Source organism: Mycteria americana, chromosome 1 (genome assembly GCF_035582795.1).
Source record: "Mycteria americana isolate JAX WOST 10 ecotype Jacksonville Zoo and Gardens chromosome 1, USCA_MyAme_1.0, whole genome shotgun sequence".
Lineage (NCBI taxonomy): Eukaryota > Metazoa > Chordata > Aves > Ciconiiformes > Ciconiidae > Mycteria > Mycteria americana.
This window is the reverse complement of record NC_134365.1, coordinates 49,580,761-49,605,141: the sequence shown is the minus strand read 5'-3', so window position 1 is coordinate 49,605,141 and position 24,381 is coordinate 49,580,761. Positions and strand designations below refer to the sequence as shown.

The 24,381-nt window shown below is 37.7% G+C and overlaps 1 protein-coding gene across 7 annotated transcripts in view; it reads left to right on the top strand.

Annotated features, from left to right (window-relative positions):
- Positions 1 to 24,381, top strand: part of ATP2B1 (ATPase plasma membrane Ca2+ transporting 1) — a 66,730-nt gene that overhangs the window by 33,168 nt on the left and 9,181 nt on the right. For 6 of the 7 annotated variants that reach the window (XM_075496769.1, XM_075496723.1, XM_075496731.1 and 3 more), the window contains exons 3-19: positions 2,228 to 2,425; positions 3,302 to 3,556; positions 3,639 to 3,764; positions 4,134 to 4,277; positions 7,214 to 7,252; positions 8,103 to 8,264; positions 9,921 to 10,135; positions 11,311 to 11,553; positions 13,945 to 14,186; positions 17,028 to 17,265; positions 18,216 to 18,395; positions 18,479 to 18,566; positions 18,854 to 18,960; positions 20,947 to 21,138; positions 21,340 to 21,553; positions 21,684 to 21,895; positions 23,772 to 23,879. In XM_075496769.1, coding sequence (XP_075352884.1) covers positions 2,228 to 2,425; positions 3,302 to 3,556; positions 3,639 to 3,764; positions 4,134 to 4,277; positions 7,214 to 7,252; positions 8,103 to 8,264; positions 9,921 to 10,135; positions 11,311 to 11,553; positions 13,945 to 14,186; positions 17,028 to 17,265; positions 18,216 to 18,395; positions 18,479 to 18,566; positions 18,854 to 18,960; positions 20,947 to 21,138; positions 21,340 to 21,553; positions 21,684 to 21,895; positions 23,772 to 23,879 — 2,963 coding nt within the window. The remainder of the gene's footprint in view (positions 1 to 2,227; positions 2,426 to 3,301; positions 3,557 to 3,638; positions 3,765 to 4,133; positions 4,278 to 7,213; positions 7,253 to 8,102; positions 8,265 to 9,920; positions 10,136 to 11,310; positions 11,554 to 13,944; positions 14,187 to 17,027; positions 17,266 to 18,215; positions 18,396 to 18,478; positions 18,567 to 18,853; positions 18,961 to 20,946; positions 21,139 to 21,339; positions 21,554 to 21,683; positions 21,896 to 23,771; positions 23,880 to 24,381) is intronic. The other variant, XM_075496759.1, reaches the window with a different exon arrangement.

Genomic DNA, 24,381 nt, shown 5'->3' with positions numbered 1-24,381 from the left:
ATCAGGAGAGGTTTAGATTGAATATTAGGAAAGATTTCTTTACTGAAAGGGTTGTCCAGCATTGGAACAGGCTGGCCAGAGAGGTGGTGGAGTCACCATCCCTGGAGGAGTTCAAAAAAATGTGTAGACGTGGCACTTCAGGACATGGTTTAGTAGGCATGGAGGTGCTGGGTTGACGGTTGGACTAGGTGATCCTAGAGGTCTTTTCCAACCTTAATGATTCTATGATTCCATGTAATTGCCAGCTGTGTGGTAAATGTACCAAGTTCAGTAATGGTGCATGGTGTATTGTGGCGAATACTAAAAATACTAATGCTTCTTGTCTTTGGGCTTATTTACTAATCTTTACTAAATGGTTCTGATAGTAGCTTGACTTTAGACAGCCTTGTTGGAAAACACTTTTCATTCTTCAAAGACCATTGCTGTACACTTCTGATGTTCTGCATCCTAGTACCCTGTGAAGAAAGGAGGAAAGTGGTGCTGCTGACTCTATGTAAATAATTTTCTAAAGTCTGCCATGCTAAAAGGAAGAGAGAAATGGTACCTGTTGCAAAATAACAATATGGTCCAGCCTTTTGGAATGGCCAAGCTGTCCTGAGTTTCTCTAGATCCTCTCGTATAGCTTGATTTTTCAAAATGGTGTTGCAGTGCTCGTTGAGTTGAGAGTGGAAGTAAGCACCTCAAAGTTTGAACTTCAAGAAGCATAGTGTTATAGCTAACCAGTAAAATTGCTCCTTTGTATTAAACCTCCAAAGCCATGAATTCAAGGTGAATCTAAGAGTGTTAGAATAAATCTAATTTATTATATACACTAAGAGTACATTTAATTTGTTTCACTTCTGAAAAAATCTGCACATAATATTTTGCTTTTCAGTTAAGTGATTACATAGCAGTTGTTAGCATTTAAAACTGAGCTTTGCAGTTCAGTAGTCTTTGCAAAGTGTCTTTAAATATCATGTGATGGTTCTAGGAAAATGTCTGTTAGAGGTGTTAAATACCCCATTTATGAAAGCCAGTTGTAGTCGTTGCTGTTCTTATTGATTACCTAGCATGTTTGCAATGCCTTTATCACTAAGCAGTTGGGTTAACTACTAAAAAGCCTGCTACTAGGAAAATTGTTGCCCTTCAGCAGGTGCTGATCATAACCTTGGGAGCAATATGGTTGAAGTATCCAGACCTTTGCTCTGAACATGGCTGGACGTTTGACTGTTTTGCTTTGAAACATGAGCTAGTGGCTTAAATTGTGAATGTTAGGTTAGGTAGCTGGAAACTGTGGAAGGCATAAACAGGAGGTGTACTTAAGGAAGACCATGAGTGCATGACCTTGCACTGAATATACTTGGTGTTCCTTTATTTTTAAGGACTTGGCTAACTCTTGAAGCATGCAGTGTCTTTTAGTGAAGGCCCCTCACTCTTGCCTGCTAGTGTCTCTTAAGGATGGTACAAGAGTTGAGACAGAGAAGAGGACTGAAAGAAATATGCCATATAAGAAAGAAGATAGGTACAAAACTGAGGTGACAGACCCTGCACAGTGCTAGATATGGGCGGTCTCTATGTGAGAGGAGATAGAAAGTGAAGCTTCAGAAGAGCAAACAACTGCTGTCCAGGCAGAAGCAGCATCATTAAGTGGCTGCCTTTCTCCACATGATGCCTGGAGAGCTTCCCCAGCTTTTTATAGTATTTTATATCATAATGAAGTAATACACAAATATAATGTTTATAGTATTTTATATTATTAATTATATTAAATATTTCATTATAAATGTTACATTAATTGTAGGGTCCTAGGATGTTATCTCTGAATACAGAATCCCTACAGTGGGAACCAGAGCTGGCTTCACAGGCTGTGGTCTTGCTAAAGCTGCATGGTGCTACTCAGTCTCGATAGTAGTAACTCTACTAATGATCTTGTCTTGCAAACTTGTTTACTTTGTACGAAGGTATGTCTGTTACTATTATTCTGTTGCTATGCCATATTAAGTGCAAGTAGGTAGACCATCAGCTTGCTTTCTATTGGCAAAGTGTGAACTGTAAAATATAGCTGGTTTTCTATAGTGACTCTGATTTAAGGATAATGCTTATGTAATTATATTTGAGCTATGTCTTTTCAGTATTGTTACTGAAATATGGAGTGGGACTTGACTCCATGAATGGGAAACCTCAATCACTTCTAATGTGAGGGTGAAATGCAAATAAGTGTCTCTAACTTTGTCTTATTATTAAATAGGTTTAAGTGGAAATCCAGCAGATATAGAAAGGAGAGAAGCAGTTTTTGGGAAGAACTTTATACCTCCTAAAAAGCCAAAAACATTTCTTCAGTTAGTATGGGAAGCACTACAGGACGTTACACTAATTATATTAGAAATTGCAGCGGTAGTATCCTTGGGCCTTTCTTTTTACCAGCCTCCAGGAGGAAATGAATCACGTAAGTAAACTTTTTAAAAAGTAGGTCTCTACCTGTATTATACTACTGACTTTCCTGGTCCAACATGCCTATACTGTAAATCTCATGGGAGACAGTAAGTCAGTGGAAAAGCAGCTTATTGTTCCTAATTGAGACAACACTAGTAGAACTCTAGCTTGCCTTAAAAGGGTAACATGAGATTTCCCTGGTCATGATCTAGTAGCATTCTGACCAAAACAATGCCAAAGGTAAAGCGCAAGGAGCAGGAACAAGGACTTGTCTTAAATCCAGTTATGTTTCTGTGCGAGTGGGTTTTTTTAGCTTTGCCTCAAATATTTAAGCAATTTATAATTTGCGGTCATGTGCTTTCTTTGGGGAGTCAGCAAGTCTTAAATTTTCCTTGATTTGCAATATGACACTAGTAACTTTCTGATTTAAGAAATGAAGCTATATTTATAATTCTAAATGGAAGATGAAGGGATCTGGTTTTCATTGAAATTAATTTTTGCAATGATATCTGGCTTGTTAAGATAAAGGCAAAGTGGGAAATGTTGAGGAAGCAGAAAGTGGTTAACTAATTGTCTAGTCTGGCATTCTTATGCTATCTTTTAACAAGATTATAAGGACAGGTAACTTTCTATATCGACTTCTCTTGTGTTCAGATAAGCAGGGATGTATGTAAATTCTCGGTGGTTTAATGTCCTTGAGCTGCTCTAGCTTTCAAGTTGTTTAGCTTGTTTGTGTGTTACCCTTACTGAAAATAAATGTAAAATTGCAAAGAAGGCTAGCACGGAAAATGTTTAGTAACTGTTAGTAGTTTCTTCTGTTTGGCAAAACTTTTTTGTTGAAACAACTATCTGTGTGAACTTTCTTAAATCTAAAACCTGTTTTCTACAGTATGTGGATCAGTAAATGTTGGTGAAGAGGAGGAGGAATCTGAAGCAGGTTGGATTGAAGGAGCAGCAATCCTCCTATCTGTAGTTTGTGTGGTATTAGTAACAGCTTTCAATGACTGGAGTAAAGAGAAGCAATTTCGGGGATTGCAGAGCCGTATTGAACAAGAACAGAAATTCACAGTTATCAGAGGTGGCCAAGTCATCCAAATACCAGTAGCTGACATAATTGTTGGAGATATTGCACAAGTTAAATATGGTAAACATATTTTTTTGAAGTTGAACTTTCTCTTATTTTTAAAAAAGCAACTGCAGTCAACATACCCAGTGATCTCTCGTAGGTGATCTTTTACCGGCTGATGGTGTACTTATTCAAGGAAATGACCTCAAAATTGATGAGAGCTCACTGACTGGAGAATCTGATCACGTTAAGAAATCTCTGGACAGAGATCCTATGCTGCTGTCAGGTGTGTAACATTTGATAATTCTTGAAGAAAGTGGTTTGTTTCTGGGGGCAAACTGGTTATTTAAAATTTTGAGGTTAAAATCTGGCAAACTGAACCTTATCTAGGCTGACTCCTAAAAGTATCCAAAAACAGTGCAACTAGTACAAAACTTTGTCAAAGTGAGCAGACTCTTAAAACTGACAAACATTTTATGTAGTTGCTTATGCTTTTATTTTCCAGGTAGTTTTGACAATTAAAGCTCTAGGGGAATGCAGTGGTATATATACACATTTTATGGTTTCATCAATGTGAAGTTTGAGAACTCATTTCCTTTGTGCTCTGCCATATAAATGCTCAAGTCTCAGTGGAAAACCTGATTCAATCTTTCAGGTACACATGTGATGGAAGGCTCTGGAAGAATGGTAGTTACTGCTGTAGGTGTGAACTCTCAGACTGGAATCATCTTTACCTTACTTGGGGCTGGAGGAGATGAAGAGGAGAAAGAGAAGGAAAAAGAGAAGAAGGACAAGAAAAGTAGGCATAATAATCTTAAATCCCTGGGGAGTGAACTCCTGAATGTTACTGGAGTGACTGTATAAAAACATGTTCTAGTCACCTGGAGCCAGAAATCTTTTTTTGTTTAAAACCTCATAGTTTCGGTAGGTTTCAGAGGAAAAAAAACTCAGGTCCAGTGACCTGAGAGTACACCACTACTAATAACTCTTGTCACGTGGATTTTTAATTAAACTTCAGATGCCATTGATCGATTAGATGTTGGAAAGTTTACAACTCGTAGCCAGCCATACCATGTATAACTTGTGAAACTGCCATCTTGTGTAACTTCAAAGTACATTCATAGCAAATATTTGTTTATGGCAAACAGACTATTACCAATAACTCAACATAATAAGTATCTAGTTCTGATTTTGACAGATAGAAAATGTCCTGTATAGGGAGTTCTTCTATGACACTTGAAGGGGAAAAGCTTGTATCATTGATACTACTAAGTTTGTGGATATCTTAAACATATATAAGACTGATTTTGATAAAGGTGAGCAGACAGGTTCTTCTGCCACTCCTTTTCTTCCAGAGCTGAAACTTTGAATGCTCAGATATATACACAAGGCAGATCCGTAGTGGCACTTTTCTGTAAACTTTATTTTTGGTGAGATGAGGGGCTTGTAACCCAGAGCATTTTGGAGCCCTTCTGTGAAGTGTGAAATGGGCTATCTTCCTTATTCTGAAGGACTTGCTCAGTAGCTCAAATTATAAGGTCACTTATCTAAGCCATAGCCTTTATCCTGAAATCAAAGCTTAGAAATCTTAACCAGTAATGTTTTGACACTAGCTCTCACAAGGCATGTTCAGGACTGAGCTTCACCACAGCAAAAATTTTTGTAGAAACTGTTGTGAGGTCTACTGGATGGAACTGAGTCTGAAGATTCTTGGCAGAAAAATACACTTGTTTATTGGAGGAATATGAAACAGTAATGGAAAGCCATACAGAAATGTGCTTAGGAATCTCAGTGCCTTCAAACTAAAGAGGCAGTTGTTGAAATGTGTGCTCTGTGCAGGAATCAGGATTGAACTGTGCTTTTTGTCATCTTGTCCTAATCCACAAATACTTTACAGTTCTGACTGCTCTTGAAACTTAAAGTAGTAAGTTTCTTCAGAAGTAAGTTACAAAAATTGTTACAAGAAGAATTGAAAGTTCAAAATTAGTTTCAAGCTCAAGTGTGGTAGTGAAGAGTAAAAGTTGACCTGCAACACTTCCAGGGATTAGTGTGGAAGAGTTTCCATCCTTTGCTCTTTCCCTTACAGAGGAAGGAGGAGGAAGCAAGCAACAGTACCAGCTGCTACAGGAGATATGAAGAAGATTATAGCTTTTATTAATATTCTGCCAGTGTTTACTATTCTATAAGCAGAAGTCTTTTTGACAAGTAGTGTTTTGGTGTACCCAGGGCCTGAACACTTGTGGGGTTTTTTTTGTCTCCCAAGATAGACAACTTCCTCTTTCCCTTAAGTTAGGTGCCTGATAAGATTCTCCTTGGTAAAACTCAGGTTAAACTAAACTAGCTTCTCTGTGAATGTTAAGGAGATTAAAGTGGCTATTTTTAGTTGGCTGTGTATGGCTTGGTTCAGAGTGAAAGCAAGCGTATGTGCAAGGAGTTAGAAGTAACTCAAGTGTAGAACGTTGCTCTTGTAAGAGGGAAAGGAGAACTAGGAAAGAACAAATACTAAATTAGGAGACAATGAGGAGTCCTTAAGTCTGAAGTGGCATCTTCTGGAGAAGGTGACCATGCTTTTTTTTTTTTTTTTTTTTCCTCAGCTCTTCTGAGGATGCTCAGGGGGAAATCTTACATATAGAAATCAGACTATGTCTACAATAATAATGTAGTGAAGGTACTAAATGTCATGCCAGATAGGCTGCTTGATAATTTGATTTTCCTCTACCTGAGCGCTCATACATTTCAGTCTACATAACCGAAGTTGAAGACTTAATGAATTACCAGTGAGACTGAAAAATTCTGGGTTTTGTTCTAAGTTCCTCAATTTTGTGCTTTCATCTTAGGTTATTGCAAATAGTAACTATAACCCTTGCTTTCTCTACTTAGGAGAAAAATTTGTCACTTGCTCAATGTAGTATCTAAACCTTTTTATCTGAAAACCCAAACAAAAAAGTAGTGTGCCCCCTGGCCCCAATAAGGTGCACACGATGTGTGAGTCTTCTGGTTACCTTTGCTGTTTCACTCAATTTCTTTCATTATTTCACTGTCCTTCTTTATGATCTCTTGTTGAACTCTTTCTGAACAGAGGTAGGAGTGATATTTTATTATGTACTTGAACTATTCTCTTTGTGGTGTAATATTGGTATGTTGCCAACAGATTACGGTCATGCTTGCGTAAATAGGGTTAGCATAGATCCAGTAATCCAGTGCTGTACCTCCATTAAGCTTTGGTGTGGATTTATAAATATTTTATACTACAGTAGCTTCTGCAATGTTGTACAAAAGCAGTGATTCTGGAAGTAAGATCCTACAGTGCATTTACAGTAGTAATCAGATACAGTTGCCAAGTCTTGGAAGAACATGAGGCCACCAGAATCACTTTAACGTCACAAATTTCTTTCATAGAAAAATGTTTAGGCAAGCCTTTTAAAAGTTTTCCTCACAAGTAATAAATGTCTGTATCAGTAATTGTGCAAACTTAACTATGGTAGCATAACACTGCAGCAGTCTTGTATGGGGAAAAGTAAAGTCCAAAAAACTCATGTGAGCTGTTTCTGTGAGTTGACTTTCACTTTTAAAGCCTCAGTTATGTCAGCCCTCTGTCTTGTTTGTTCTTCGCTTTTTTTAAAAATGCAGTTGCTTGTTTCAGCATATGGCAATGTATGTATTATATATAACATAAACACTGAAATGAACTCTGCATAGCCAATTTAAAACACAACCTGTTCCCCTCTCCAACAGGTAAAAAGCAAGATGGAGCTGTTGAAAACCGTAACAAAGGTAAATGCAGGTTCTCACTCCCCCTCCTCAGCAGGATAGGGCAGAAAATAGAATGAAAGCTTGTGGGTTGAGATAAGGATGGCGAGATCACTTACCAATTATCTTCACGGCCAAACCCGACTCAACTTGGGGAAGATTAATTTATTGCAAATTAAAAATAGAGTAGGATGGTGAGAAACAAAACCAACTAAAACCACCTTCCCTCCACCCCCTCCTCCTTCTAGGCTCAACTTTACTCCTGACTCCTCTACCTCCTCCCTCTGAGGAGCGCAGGGGGATGGGGAATGGGGTTTTTTGGTCAGTTCATAACGCTTGTCTCTGCTCTTTCCTCCTCATGCTTTTCCCCTGCTCCATCCTGGGGGCCCTCCCACGGGATATAGTCCTTCATGAACTTCTCCAACGTGGGTCCTTCCGCCAGGGTACAGTCCTTCAGGAACAGACTGCACAAGCATGGGTCTCCCACAGGCCACAGCTCCTGCCAGGAGCCTGCTCCGGCATGGGCCCTTCACAAGGCTGCAGCTTCCTTCAGGGCACATCTGCCTGCTGTGGCATGGGGTCTTCCATGGGCTGCAGTGTGTATATCTGCTCCACTGTGGTCCTCCATGGGCTGCAGTGGGACAACCCGCCCTACCGTGGTCTTCTCCACAGGCTGCAGCTCCCCTGCTGCCAGCACCTGGGCACCCATACCCAATACACTTGTTTAAACATTCACGTGCATTATGGCATCTCTGGATACAAGGTACTGTGCAGTACTGGTGTTTAGTGGAGCCTGGCGTTATTAAGCTTTTTAAGTATCATTGAGTTCTGGGGACTCCCGAATGATTAAACTTTATTTGATCTTAACTTCTAGCTAAAGCTCAGGATGGTGCCGCCATGGAAATGCAACCACTGAAGAGTGAGGATGGTGGGGATGGAGATGAGAAAGACAAGAAGAGAGCAAATTTGCCAAAGAAAGAAAAGTCGGTTCTCCAAGGCAAACTTACAAAGCTCGCAGTTCAGATTGGCAAAGCAGGTATGCTATATCAGTACCCTCCTATTACGTTGATGTCACGCGTTTGAATAAAGTTAGAACATGCATAGTTTGTGAGTGGATAACTTAAGTAGCTAGCCTTGACTGGTTTGATTATTTTAAGTGCAAAATTCCAATGCATGTAAGTATGCAATTGAGCCAGAGTGTGCTGGTGGCTTTTCAGACTGTGTCAAGTGGATGGCTTTTATTTTTCCTTGATTTAAATAGATTCAGGCTTTAGAGTGTCAGCTTCTGGGAGAAAAAATTCCAGCTTCATGACATTGGACAACTGTTATGAAAGATGTTTTTAGATAAGATACAGCATTTAGTGATGTTACCTAGGGAACCAGAAATTGACTGAAGTCTGGAAAATGTTGTAGGGTTGACCAGGTTATCTCTGGTACTTCCAGAGGCTTAGGAATTTCCACTTAATATATGCCTCGCTGATATGTAACATTTTTATTGACTTTCTACTGTCCTCTAGCTTCTGTTACTCTTCTATTGGCTAATATTCAGCTGTCTTGTCAGAACATTTGATAAACTGTTGCTTCTTGAAAGTAGACTAAAATAACAATGAAGTTCAGTGTAAATTTTAGGCTATGTTATCTAGTATGTAGAGGTTTAATTCAAGTATTTCAGGATTTATTTTGGCACATGTAGAATTGTTGAAAGACTTAAGCTAGAAGGAACTTCTAGAAGTCTTGTAGCTCAGCCCACAGCTCAAAAAGGGCTGACTTCACCATCTATGTCATAAGACAGTTATGGTGGGAGGACAAAGCAATTAAACTTTTAGCTTTAGCACTCCATAGTTAAGTATAGCAATGTCAATTTTTCAGAGAAACTTGTTCTAACAGACATTGAATAAAGCTTCCATGGTATGTTTAGTGTAAAATACTTTCCTTATCAAACAATTTTTTCACCTCTTTCATAAGTAAGAGCTCTTGTTTTCCTTTATGCACCTTTTGACCCACTGTAACTCACCACACACCCCTAATGCCCATGTACTTTATGCATGCGTTTTTCTGTCCTGCTGCTTTGGGACGGTCCACGCACTGAAGGATCTTTCTATAAAGAGCTGACACTTCAGTAACTTCTGTTCCTTTATTCCAGCAAAGTCCATTTTCCTTCACTGTTTTCCTGTGGTGTCTTAAGTGTGCTATTCAGCTTGCTAACAGCAGTTCTGATTTGTCTTCCCAGTTACTCCCAGTTCATTGAGCACTGTGCTTACCTGTCATATTTAATCCCACCTTCAGCAGGAAGCAGGGTACGGACTGTCAGCAGCTTTCTCTGCTGAGTAAGTCAGCAGTACAATCGTTGAAGGCCTGCTGAATTATTTCACTACTTATGCTGCTTAGTCAATTGCCTTCATATATTGGTCTCTCCTGTTATAATTAGATCTACACTTTTCAATTAAATGGGAAGGAAAAAAAAAAAAAAGGATTTTAGAAGTTTCTAGGTGAAATGCATTAAGAAATACTTGCATTGGAAGTTGGAACACCTTTGAGAACTATGTTGATGTTTCCTGGCTTGCCTGTTTAAAATCTTAGCTATAAACTAAATTCTATAAAGGCAGAAGTATTTGCACTTGATTTATCCACAGTCTGTATTGCCACATATTTGAGATAATTTCTGAAAACTGTTTATTCTCTTTTTATCAAGGTTTATTGATGTCTGCAATCACAGTTATTATCCTTGTGTTATATTTTGTAATCGATACCTTCTGGGTTCAGAAGAGACCTTGGCTTGCTGAATGTACACCAATTTATATTCAGTATTTTGTGAAGTTCTTCATTATTGGAGTTACAGTCTTGGTGGTGGCAGTACCAGAAGGTCTTCCACTTGCAGTCACTATATCTCTGGCTTACTCTGTTAAGGTAAGTGGATAGGTGGGGAACAGATCTTAAAGGTAGGTGGGTGTATTCATCAGCAGTAAAATTTCAGTTGAGATATGCTGCATCACATATACGTAACAGACTGGGGAGAAACTTTGCTTGTTTCCCTGAACTGCATAAGAAATCCGCCCCAGTATTTTTCTTAATCTCTGAATACACACTAACATGAACAGTGAGCAGTGACAGCCTGTTGTCACCAGCTAAAGATGAATGGTTTTAACTCATAACATTGTAGCACTTGCTAAAAATAAATAGATGTGTTAGTTTGTAAATAACAAACTCTTCTGTAAACCAGAACTTCTACATAACTGATGTGTTAAGCAACTACTACAAAAGTTTCCAGACTGATTCTCCTTTAGGACTGAACATATAGCTTTCTATTTATTATACAGCATGTTTTTTAACTCATGCTCTTTGTTCTTTTAATTTTCATATTGCGTCAGCATGCTAGGACTGGCTATTGATCTGAAAATCTAATTGTAAAGACAATGGCTGTTTAGGCTGTGTTCTAAAACTGAATAGTTTACAGTATTAACTAGTAGTGGCCTTAGTATTGTATCACTTGAAGTTACTCTGCCTCTTGAAGGTTAAAATACTATCCAAACCTGTTAAGTAAACAATTTAAAGTGATGTTTGACCTATGGAATTTGTGTAGCCCTCATTATCATAGCTGAAACATTAGGCTCCCAGTTTGTATTTGATTTTAAGTCTGACTCTAGAATCTTTGAAGTATTTATCATCTGATGTTCAGGTAAGTCTGTAACATCGCTTACTTGATCTTTCTTGTAAGCAGACAGACTTTTTTAAATGTTGTATCTGGTAAAGCTCAGTCTGTACCTCTCCTCTATTTCTAAATATCATCATAAACTATTTGCTCGTAAGAGTCTGACTAGTATCAGTAGTCAGTGTGATGTGTAGATACAGGAGGTTAAGACTGTATTTATGAACCTTGTTCAAAATGTTTACTGTGACATGATAGACTTAAAGGAATCCTTACAGAAGGTGGCAGCTACTTATTCTTCCTCTGTAAGATGCCAGGTAACTTAAAGGCCGAGTGTCTTCTGAAACTGTTGTGTAAGACTGTACACCCTAAATGAGAATTTCTGAAATGTGAAGTAATGGTCATGGCTAGCTGTTGACTGCTTTTATTTCCTTAGAAAATGATGAAAGATAATAACTTGGTGAGACATCTGGATGCATGTGAAACAATGGGCAATGCAACAGCTATTTGCTCAGATAAAACGGGAACATTAACTATGAACAGAATGACAGTGGTCCAAGCCTACATCAATGAAAAACATTATAAAAAAATTCCAGAACCAGAAGCTATTCCAGAGAAAACTATGGCTTACCTTGTGACAGGAATTTCTGTTAACTGTGCTTATACTTCCAAAATACTGGTAAGTGGATTTCTTCATTGTACTCAAGGTAACTAAACAACTTCCTCAAAAGATGCAAATTGTCTGGTGGCCACACGGTAGGCAGTTAAGTGTAAGTGTGTGGCAAAATGCAGTGTAAGGTATTTTGTACCTGCTGTAAATTACTCAACTGTTCAATTGAGACTAAACTTCAAAAATAGCTTATTTCAGTTAAACTGAAATATTCAAAGATACAATCTCAGGAAGATAACTTCCTTTAAGTTCACAGTTGTGTCTAAATTTGTTTTTATAAGCGGGGCTGTTTACCTTACTTGAAGAGCATCTTGGCTCAATTTGAGTGCTACTTCAAAGTAAACATGTAAGCGTAGCATAATGTTAGCTAGAATGTAATGAGAAAATGCAAGTACAGATGAGGATTTTGGTGGATTTTTATTCCAGATACTGTTGTATGAGTTTGTAGGCTTTAGAATTGTAACATCTTTGCTCATGCCTTGTTTGAGACTTCCAAAATATTTTGAAATAAAAAGAATAATGGACTGTTACACATTATAAATATGGGACTATTTGGCACTTTTGTGTGCATCATTTTCTGCAACTCCAAACATAGCTTCCTCGCTGTAGTTATTCCAACGTGATGCATAACATATTCTTTAAGGCAGCAAAAATAATAAATAGGATGTAGCTTTTTAAAAGAAATGAATTAGCACTTCAGGATTTAGTAGAAGCCTCCACTATGAATGCTCTGTACAGGAATTAGCAGTAAAACCCCAGTCCAAAAGCTACTTTTCAGCCAACAAAGATGGTACCTCTGCAAGAATTTCCTCAATAGCAGTACTTGAGGCGGCATATCAAGGTCACCAGCACCAATTCCTCTGAAACAAGACTGAAATACTGCTAATGAGTTATAGCATGTGAGGAGTTTCACAGTCTATTTTCCAAAGATCTTTTTATAGAAAGAAAAAAAGTAGCTGCATGTAAACTGACCAGGTCCCTTACTACTACAATTTTAATCAAATTATATCCAATGCAGTCAGAGTTAGTGTGTTTTACAGAATCACAGAGGGCTGAAAGGGACCTCTTGAGATCCTCTGGTCCAACTCTCCTGCTCAAAGCAGGGCCAGCTAGAACATGTTGCTCAGGACTATGTCCAGTCAGGTTTTAAGAGTCTCAAAGGATGGAGATTCTGCAACCTCTGAGCAACCTGCTCAAGTATTTGACCACCCTTAGAGTAAAAAGGTGTTTCCTTATGTTCAAATGGAATTTCAGAGTTTCAGTTTGTACCCAGTGTCTGTTGTCCTCTCACTGGGTACCACTAAGAAGTCTGGCTTGGCAGTTTTACTGCTGCTCCACCCACCTGCCCCATTCAGTCATTTAATACACACTGATAAGTTTCTTCCCCAGAGCCTTTTCTTTTCCAGGCTGAACAGTCCCAGCTCTCTCAGCCTCTCCTCATATGTCAGGTGCTCCAGTCCCTTTTTCATCTTTGTGGCACATGGCTGGATGTCCATGTCTGTTGTACTGGGGAGCCCAGAACCCAACATCTTAAACTGCACGTTACAGTGAACACTTTGAAAGTACGAGTATTCAGTATAGCCAAATCCAAGATCTTGTAGCTCTCAATGATGAAAATGGATTCAGCTCTAGCTGTTTGAGGCGTGTCAGGCTGAGTAAGTGTTTCTGCCTTTTTGCTACAAACTACACTGCAATGTTATAGCTATATAAGCTCAGAAATATCTTGAGAGAAATACTTCTTTACTTATAGCACTAGTACACTAGTATGTGCATATTCCACACTGCTGAGATAAGAAACTTGTTCTGGTATTAAAGGGTTGGAAACTTGTTTCTGAACTCTTTCCAGTTAAATAGGCCATGGCCTGGAAAACGGAACTTGTAGTGACACTTAAGAAGCTTAAAGACTTAGTTTATTCAGTAGAAGGCTAACAGGTGATGTGCTTGTAGTCTAAGTCATTGAGGAAGAGTTATTACAGGAGAGGATACTTTAATTTAGCAGAAATAATGCCATTTAGCCTGCTTAAATCAGTTTACTTAAACTTATCTGTACTTTTAAAACATAAAATTATTCAGGGACTACACTCAATTGATCAGACAGATATTTCAAGCAATGGAAAATGACTTTTAGAAGAGTTACACTGGGATTTGATACAAACTTAATGGGTTATTTTTGAGTCTGAGAAAGGGACTGAAAGATCCTAAACAGGTACAGAAGTTACTTGCAAAAGCCAGCAGTATGACTTCAGCTCATGATTCACAGCAATTTATAATGATTGCGAAAGTGAAACTTCCCCATCCCAGAGCTAAGTTTGGCCTTAGCTTCCTTGTTTTCTAAATGCTGTACTTCAGTGGTTCAGAAGTTAACCTCCTAATCAGCAAAGGTTCTTGTTCTTCTTGCAGCCTCCTGAAAAAGAAGGTGGCCTACCACGTCATGTTGGAAATAAAACTGAATGTGCCTTGCTGGGATTGCTCTTGGATTTAAAACGTGATTATCAGGATGTAAGAAATGAGATACCAGAAGAGGATTTGTACAAAGTGTACACCTTCAACTCTGTTAGAAAATCTATGAGTACTGTGTTAAAAAACTCTGATGGCAGTTTCCGGATATTCAGTAAAGGTGCCTCTGAGATAGTCCTTAAAAAGTAAGAACAACTGCTATTGTACTTCAGCACTTACGTTTGGCTAAATGTTGTGATAGGTGAGGAGACTGAAGTGCTAAACAACCTTGTGCCATAGCCTGCGACGTATTTCTGTCGCCCTATTCACAAACAAGGGCAGCAGTCCTGTACCCTTGTGATTGCAGCCAGCTTCCCAGCTTATCTCCCTCAGTTATCTGACGTTCTACAGTAAGATGGGCAATTAGCATTTCTGTTACTTCAATTATCACACCCCACCACCCAAAAAAAGATCTGGTCATGATTAGTTTTAACTTGTGAACTCTGTTCTGATCCAGGAAAGTGTCTATGAATCGATCTGTTCTCTAGTTAAACTATTATAGTTTTATGTGTGGTTGGTCAAAATGCTCACCCATCTTCCAGTAAAGTCCCAACAGCTGATATGCCTAAATTGCAGGAAGAACTTGTGCCTTTGAAAAGTGATTACTTTTAAGATTACTTTCAGCTTCAAAACACTGTGCAAGTTGGTGTCCAAGTTGATTGTTTTAACAGGAGGTTGAACTTGGCCAATGGAGAAACTTGAGGGTTTTTAATGTGACAAAGCAAATTGCTTCCTTATGCATCTGCCCATCTACAGAGGATTTATTAGAATGAGATTAGACTGTTAGTGAGAGATTAGTCACCACTGGGACAAACCTTTATGTGTGAAGAAGGCCGTGGTAACTCCTAACTAGGTGAGGAGGGAAGTCAAGCATGTGTGCATCATGTTCTCTAGGAACAGCAGCTGTAGCCAGCCTGGTTTTGGTTCTAACGTCAGACTATTTCTAGTCTGAGTAGCACATAGATTATGTTCATGAGTTCACATTACCTTTTTGCTTGTTAGTAGTCCCCCAAATCATTATCTAGGAAAGTACTTACGTGCTAAAGAAAAAAGATGAAATCTTCCTTCTCCTCAACTTAGTGCTGACAACAAAAGGTCAGCCTTTAAAGGACTCTTGTTCCTTTTGATATAAAACTTAGATTTAGATGTGATTTTTTTCATAGCTATCTTTTAAGCCAAGTCTCATCAGTGAATAAGTATGCTGCCTATATTTGCATTACTTCTACCTTCAGAAGTATTTTGTACCTTATTATCTCATTAAGCAATTGAACTGTAGAAGTTGCTAAAACTCATTCAGCCCAGACTCATGTGGTCCACTTGGCTTCATAACTGAGATAAGAAAATAAATAATAAGGACATTTGGCAAAGAACAAGAAAACCTAGACTGATTTGGATAATATTGGAATAGTTGTAATTCCAAAACTATTTCCGAGTATGCATGGACTAGGAAAAAGCCTTGGCATCATAAGCTACTTTCTTTACCCACTACCTATACAGTGATGGAAATTAATCTCAGAGCTTGTAACCTGGTTTGTCAATTGTGATGCTGATTCTTTATTATCACGTGTGACTATTCTTGGTACTGAAAGCTTAAACAAGAATATTTATAAGACACAAATGAGTTGTTAATAAGCGTAGAAGAAATGCAGCAAACTTTTTTCCAAGCAGAGCAGTTTTACTTTTCTTTCCTTACCATCAACTCAAATATTTGAAGTGAGTTTCAATGAAATCTTTACATAAAGCTGATTGGCTTCCATTTAGTCATCTTGGAATGCTTTGAATTTATCACAAGCCCTATGACTGCACGTAACACAAGATGTCCTTAGTGGTTGCTGACATTTGAACAGATAAACCAAAATCAGGAAATTTGGATACACTTCAAATTTCAGTTACAATGAATACTATGAAGCTTTAAGGGACTGCTTCATTTTCATTTCCTGGCTGAGGTGGAAACTTTTTTTTAATATGTATTTCACCTAGGAATTCCCTAAACCCGTGGACTAAATATTTAAATATAACAGTAGTCATTTTAGCAGATGTGCCAGGTCTGAACTTGACATTTTAAAAAAAGTCATAAATTCTTTTTTTCAGTGCCACATTAGCACTAATTTGTAAAACAAATGCTTATGGTGTTACTTTATGGCAAAACTTTCCTAAGGACATGGATGAACAAGACTAAATTTATTGTTCAAAATATTTGGTAGTGTTATATTCATGGCATCAATATTGGTAAAGTATGTATGTTGTCTATGAAAGCAGTGGCATCCTTGGCATGAAGAAACATAACTAAAAGAGCATGTGTTGAAGTGTTAGAGTACATAGTGAATCTAGTCTCTTTTACAAACATTTAAATCAGATTTAAGTATTTGGTTTTCATTTAATACTTCACATTAAGAACTCTATGCCAGATGCTCTCTGAATTCTCTGCACTTAGACTGGGGGGCAGGGGGTAGGGGGGCAAACCTTACTACTGTTAAGGATAGCATTGGTTCATCATAGTACTGGAGTTTGCTTTTAGTGCTGTAAGTTTAGTGCTTACAGCTGTTTAAGCACCACATGAATGTTCTGAAACATATTGTACTTCTGAGACTTGTATAACTGTTAACAAGGTGGGATTATTTTGTTGAACTTGAAACTGGATTGACTGACTCAGCCAGTGCAGACACTATTTTACGTACAATGGAGAAATGGATACTTCTGGGAGGTAATTAATATTTGTGTCCTAAATTCATCGGGCACTATTTTCATCCTAGGATGACTGGCTCAGTTGACTTTCTACATCTAGTATGTTTTGCAGTTGGGAAGAGATTAAGTGCATATGGAGAAGATGACCTTAGAGATGCTGCTACTGGCTTTTTGTGTGTGTGTGCGTGCGTGAGTCTAGTGAAAACAAAGCTTGTGGAAACTTACTGGAGTTGACTAATAAGCCATTGAATGGGCTGAACTTCTGGTTAAAATTTGATAACTCTTTAAACCTTCCTTTTCAGGTGCTTCAAAATACTGAGTGCTAATGGAGAACCAAAGGTATTTAGACCTAGGGACCGTGACGATATCGTGAAAACCGTAATTGAGCCAATGGCTTCTGAAGGGCTCAGAACCATCTGCCTGGCATTCAGAGACTTCCCAGCAGGGGAACCTGAGCCAGAATGGGACAATGAAAATGACATTGTTACTGGTCTGACGTGCATTGCTGTTGTTGGGATTGAAGATCCTGTGAGACCTGAGGTAGGGTCACTGACTAAACTGCAGTGATTCTGTTACAACGGATCTTGATTCATGTTGTTGGTCATACAGTGAGTACAAGGAACTGAATTGCTATTGTATGCCTTAAGCATAGTTGATAAATGAAAATCTAATTTCTTGGGGGGAAAGTTAAATGAGCTATAAAAGCAGATTAAAACTTCTTAATGTCACTTATGCTGTGTTACTGAAACTCTGTACAAACTAATGACTTAAGGCGCTTACAGTGCAGGGTCTCAGTAGATGGAACAACTTGTCATTTTTTTACCACGTGGAATATTAGGAGTATTGTTTAGGATAGTATTAGCCATTGTGCTTGTTGCCAGCTTCTCGTGGGGGATGATGGAGAGGAGGGTTTGTCACCTGAGAACTGAGGTAAAGAGTCTGGCTTGTGGCTGAGGTCTGAGGACAGTATTTTTCAATAGTGAAAGCTTTTATGCCACATGTAAGTGGAACTCCAGTCTGATCTGCACTGTCATCACTTCACACTAAAAGTCATGGGTGAAGTAGTGGATTGTGAGCTGTAGTTTATTTCACATAATCATAAATGAAAAGCCAGTACTCAGTACCTTTGAATACTACAGCCTAATATGTCATGAGGATTTTTGTGGTATTTTCGAATACCACACTATTTGAAAAATGAAGGGAGTGGGGACGGGACATGACATAACAACAAAGCCCCTTTGCCAGAATTGCCATTTGTGTGTTTTTCAGGAAAAGAATTGTGGTAAGCTACTTTTTTTTTTTTTTTTTTTTTTTTTTTTTTTTAAATGTTCCATAACAAGAGTCTTGATTTTAAAATAAGCTATCCTGGATTGAGGCAAAAACATTCCTTTCACTCATATGTCTAGATTTATTCAGTTAATGTACAGTCTCTGAGCCTGTGGTGTGGTTTTTTGGTTTTTTTTTTTTGGTTTTTTTTTGTTTTCTTACAGGTACCTGATGCAATAAAAAAGTGTCAACGTGCAGGCATAACTGTCCGTATGGTCACTGGCGATAACATTAACACTGCTCGTGCTATTGCATTAAAATGTGGTATTCTGAATCCTGGTGAAGACTTCCTGTGTTTAGAGGGCAAAGACTTTAACAGGAGAATACGCAATGAAAAAGGAGAGGTAAGCATACTGACTATATTAAGTAGATCAGCAGATATCCTAAGTCTCCTAACTGTAAAATATAACCAATGCTCTTTTCACAGATAGAGCAAGAGCGAATAGATAAAATTTGGCCAAAGCTTCGTGTCCTTGCAAGATCTTCTCCCACTGATAAACACACTCTAGTAAAAGGTAAGTAAAAACTATCTGAGCTTCTAAGTAAAGCTAGATTTCTTTTTCTGCTTCTAGGAAAAAATCTAGGACTGAGCAGTGGGAAATGCCTATGAGGGTGTCTTCATTTGTCAACTGATTTTTTTTTTTTTCTGCTTGAGAAATGAAGCCAACTAGAACTATCTGTGATTTTTTTTTTTTTTTTTTAAGGACTCTGAGGAAGACAAAAACTGGGTTTCTTTTTCAGGTTTAATCTGTGCTGTGTTGTCAATTTTGAACTGTAACACAGAGATGTCATTTTATTTTAGGTATAATTGACAGCACTGTCTTTGAACAGAGGCAAGTTGTAGCAGTAACTGGTGATGGTACCAATGATGGTCCAGCTCTGAAGAAGGCAGATGTTGGATTTGCTATGGTATGACTTTTTTTTTTTTTTATCTTCAGTATTTTGGAGACCTATTTTGATAAAGTAACTTATCAAATCACTTGAAGATTAAACAAACTTGCTTGTTTCATGAGCCTAATATACAACTAAGTTAATGGAATCAACATCTCTCACACGTAATACTAATTACTTTTTCCTCTTTTCTCAGTTTTCCAACTTAACCATGTTTTTATTTGATGGAAAATGTCCTTGTGGCATTTGCCATTGAATAAAACTCAAAAAACGCAGATCCCCAGTCACTTGCAAATCAAAACCTGTTTACACAAAGGCTTGTTGTAAAACACAGGAACAGAATTACTGATACTGAAGATTCTGAAATGAGATCTGTTCAACATAAGGCAAAATGACTTTAGGTGGTAAATAGCATACTATGTTGACTTTGAGTAAAGCTTATATGCAATATGGAATGAGGTTATTCATGTTTTCCATTAAATGATGCATAGGAACAGGGAGACTATAACAAGAGAGACTGCCAGTTGATGTTTAAAATGGCCTTGGAGGCTGCACTAAGAGACATCTCTAGTACAACTGAAGTAACAAGCATTTTATGACAATCTAGGATCTGCATTTGTCTGGATGGTTCCTCAGATTACGTGGCTTTCTCAATTTAAATTCTCAACTACCCTTTCAAGTGGTAGCCAAACCAAGTCTTGGCTTTAAGTGCTAATACTTGGAAAGACTCATGCCTTAAGTACTCATGGCTTCAGCTTTCTTCTGTCTCTTTCAAAACACTGTAAGATAGATTCCTCAAGCTTCCTCTTGCCTCAAGATTCCTCCTCAGTCTTAAGCTGAAAAGGTACAGTTTGGTGCTGGTAGGTCACTTTTAGTCTTTAAAAACTCATTATTAAGCATTTGAAGGAAAAAAAATTTAAGACCACACTCCTCCTACACCACATACAGATGGACTGACTCAGATGCTAATCTTGAAGGAAAAAATGGGAAGAGGAAGAGCTTTTGTGTCATTCTCAAGGAGCATTTTTCAAAAGCATAACTTACAACTTTGACAGCTACACATGAAATGTTCTCTAGACTGTAACAGTCTTGGTTTAACGAGTATCTGTTTTCTGCTATTGTATGGCTACTGTGGTTGGCACTGTCAGGGGCAGATTTATTTTCCTCTTCCAGAACTTAAATGTTTCCTGCAGTTGCTGTCTATGTTCATCTGTGTAAAACTAATTTCTCTAACTGCTTATCTAAACAGCACTTAAAATATACCATCTACTGTATGATATTTAAAGGTACCTTTTAAGGTGTACACCAGCTGTGCAGGTGACTCATTTCCTTGGCAAAATAATGTATCAAGAATAAGGATCATTAAATTTGCTGTTGAGTTAGTGTATTTGAAATGCCGGAAGCAAAATAAATATCCTTGAAGTAGGTATTACACAGAACTCAGCTTAACTGTTTGGGTACTGTAGGAGACTACAGGTGCTTAAAACTTAAGAATGCCATATTGCATTGCAATGTCATATGCAACGACACTGCATATTCTACTGTTTAATGCCAGTGCTCTTCTGCAAAAGGTTTTTGGTAATGTGTGTCATTCTGCTGTGTTATGAATACATGCATTGCCCTACTGCTGGAATCCATATAGCAAACTCGTTAGGACATAGACTGAACTGTAGTACTGCACCATCTGGTGGCCTTTAGCTTGAACAGGGTTGACTAACATTTCTTTGAGAGAACTTACATAGTGTCTTTATTGTCAACTTCAGGATTTTTATTAAGGTCTTTATTTTAAAGACAACATTACCTTTTTTTGTTCGTTTACATTTTCCCATGCTTGAGTAGAACTTGCAAGCAAAACTTGATTCAGTAGAACTTTACGTGCTTACATTAAAATAGTTCTTCAGACATGGTGCATCAAAGCCAATGCTGACCAAGGATATAATAATAGTTTCTATTGCATAAGTCAGTGCATCCTGTTATTTCATAGTGTTTTTCTTTTTCTACCAGGGTATTGCTGGAACAGACGTAGCTAAAGAAGCTTCTGATATTATCCTTACAGACGACAACTTCACAAGTATTGTTAAAGCAGTTATGTGGGGACGAAATGTGTATGACAGCATCTCCAAATTTCTTCAGTTCCAGCTTACTGTCAATGTAGTAGCAGTAATTGTTGCTTTTACAGGAGCATGCATAACACAAGTACGTACTGCTGGTGTATTGTTTCAGCAAATAAAGGTTGAAAATGTCATGACTGATTAACTCTTGAATTCAAACTTCCAGTTAAATACTAGTCCAAAGAACATAATACTCTTCAGAACATGCTCATGTTGTATAATAAATGCCTTTAATAGCTGCAATTTGTTCACTTATATTGGAGGGTTTATGTATCTATCTTTATAGGATTCTCCGCTTAAAGCTGTGCAGATGCTGTGGGTAAATCTCATAATGGACACATTAGCTTCTCTTGCGCTGGCAACAGAACCACCCACCGAAGCTCTTCTGTTACGAAAGCCTTATGGTAGAAACAAACCTTTGATTTCTCGTACAATGATGAAGAACATTTTGGGTCATGCATTCTATCAACTGGTAGTGGTCTTCACGCTCCTGTTTGCTGGTAAGAATACTGAGGCTTTACAAAGTTATTCTAAAAGTTGTACAGAGATGTGATCTTAAAACTAGTTTTTTGTTGTAGTGTGTATGTAAAGACACCAATTAAGCTGCTGATAAATGCCTTTTATACACAGGTGAGAAAATTTTTGATATCGATAGTGGAAGAAATGCACCTCTGCATGCTCCCCCTTCAGAGCACTATACTATTGTATTTAATACATTTGTGATGATGCAGCTTTTTAATGAAATTAATGCCCGAAAAATTCATGGTGAAAGAAACGTTTTTGAAGGAATCTTTAACAACGCTATCTTCTGTTCTATTGTGCTGGGGACATTTGTTGTGCAGGTAAGTAAATTCTTGGAGGGTGGGGGGAATACGCACTTAGTACACTGATGTATTTGCTTGCCTTGGAAATGCTAATAAACTAGTGCCAGGCATTTCATTTCTGCAATGTGAAAAACCTTCAGTGTCAAACGCGCTATAAATCACTTGGAAGTGCTGCTTGACAGGGTTTTCAGTTAAGACCTCTTTGATAAAATGGGAATGTAGAAGTACTTGTATTTACCTTTTGAATTTTCTAGTCCTTCAATTTGATCTTAGTGTTCTAGTCTCTCGACAAAATGTGAATAAGTTGTATGTTCCCTCCCCTAGTGAGAACTCTTCCTCGTAGTATCTGCCTGTGCATCTGAATGAGAGCCCATTTAAACAATTATAGAAAAATTACAGCTTCTCATATCTTCTTAATGAGACTAGGACATGAATAAGCTTTAGAAACTTAAGCATCAGTTTTTATCTTCCTGATGCAGCAATCAGTTATCTGTATTGGCATATATTTTACAGTTATCTGTATAGATGCTGCTGTTTTAGGTGAAAAACACTGATGTCTAGGGACCTTCTGTTAGTGCATCTAGGCAGATTTGTAAAAGCTTGTTAGTTAATTCAATATATGCTAACAAATGAAATTATCTGAAATTGATTGGGTTAACACACTGGTGTTGAGAAACACCAAGTCAAAATTGAATCTAAAGAACATAGTTTACAAGAAATAGTTTCACCTTCTAAATGGCCTTAACTTTTAATTCATCAGAAGAAATAACTAACAAATCAGTATACTACTTTTTTTCAGAACTTTTTCATTTTGACTTAAGTTATTTTGGACTTAAGATATAACCTATGCCTTAAGCTTCTCCTTAGACTTGGGATTCCATGAGGTTGACTGGATTCATAGCGGTTCAAGCAATTCACGTAAAGTTAGTTCACTTATTCTCCCAGGTTTAGGGTTTTTTAGATGACACTTCTTCAGAAGCTACTCTTATTTTTAGGGTTGCATATGCAGCAGACTGACTGTTGTGCAACAAAGCCAAATATGTAGAAATTACTCCTGACTGCAACTGTGTTCACTTTATAAACTTGGCGGACTGAATGCTTTTCCCAAATAACTAAGTCCTGAGTTGTCGTCTCAGTGTTTTATTCTGTGTTAATAAAAAAGATACTCTTGGGCTTTTCATCTGTCAGGTGTCCTACTTAATGGTCAATACTGTCTCCTTTTCACGCCTGCCCTGCTACTTGAATTGTTGATTCTCCAGGGCAGACTTTCACACATATAATTCCTATGTAGAGGGATACCTTGCTCATTAGGGCCTGTACAGCTTGTTGTAATAGGTAAGTCAGTAGGAGCTCGTTTAATTTAGCTTTTGAGGTCTCTGCCCCTTCCCCCCAAGACTTACTACATCGATGTCACACCGTGATGATTTGAAGTCTGACATTTAACACTGATGGGATACATAGTAATAGTCTTTTGAATTATTTCTGAAATGTTTTATGTCTTGTGGATCTACAACTTGTATTAATAGAAGTTTATTAATTAACTTGGCCCTGAGATGGGTGTTCATATGATAAATAATCACTGTAAATTTGTAGCATCAAATACATGCTGTAATTGTGAAATGAAGTGAAAGAACTGCAAGCAAAATGAAGTAGTCAACAGGTTTTCGAGTGTGACATTTGAAGAATAAATGGGTAGTTCTTGAAATACTGAAAAGCATAAAATGATGCCTTAGGTTTGGAAACTTGCTCAAACTGCTGAGACAGTGGAAGTGTATGCTTAATAAGATGGGAAATCCTATGTACTAATGCAGAGTTGTCTGTAGTGATCTTGAAGCATTAGGCAATTTTCTAGTAACAGGTCACTGATACATGTTGTTTAATGATACTTTTACAGATAATTATTGTACAGTTTGGTGGGAAGCCTTTCAGTTGCTCAGAACTCTCGATTGAACAGTGGCTGTGGTCCATTTTCCTGGGCATGGGAACACTACTCTGGGGCCAGGTAAACTAGCTTTTTCAAAATGCCAAATATCTACTTGCATTAGAATACTTTACACGGAAAATACAATTATGCTATCGTTAGCATTCAGATCTTTCAAGTGGACTACATGAATATATGGAGATTAACAGTAAACACTGATTAAAATTGACAAGTTCAATAGCTAGAAAGTCCTCAGTTGGATATTCCTTACTCTGACTTGGTCAATTAGTTAAATTTCATAACTAGATTTATGATTTATGGTTTATGTTTAGTAACTTTTAACTAGAAGCAGCTGGAATTACCTTTTAAATATGAAATTATATCTTTAGCCAGATAAGTACTAGAAGTTCTGTAAGAATACAGATGCAATGAACATGTTAATGTTTAAATACATTTAACTTAAGTGTTGAATGGTTTTCTTGAAAAATCAGAATTGTTAAACTTGTTGGTATTTTCTTGATTTAAAAACTTACTAGAGTAGCAAGAAATGCAGCAAAACTCAAAACAACTTTCTTTTTAATCT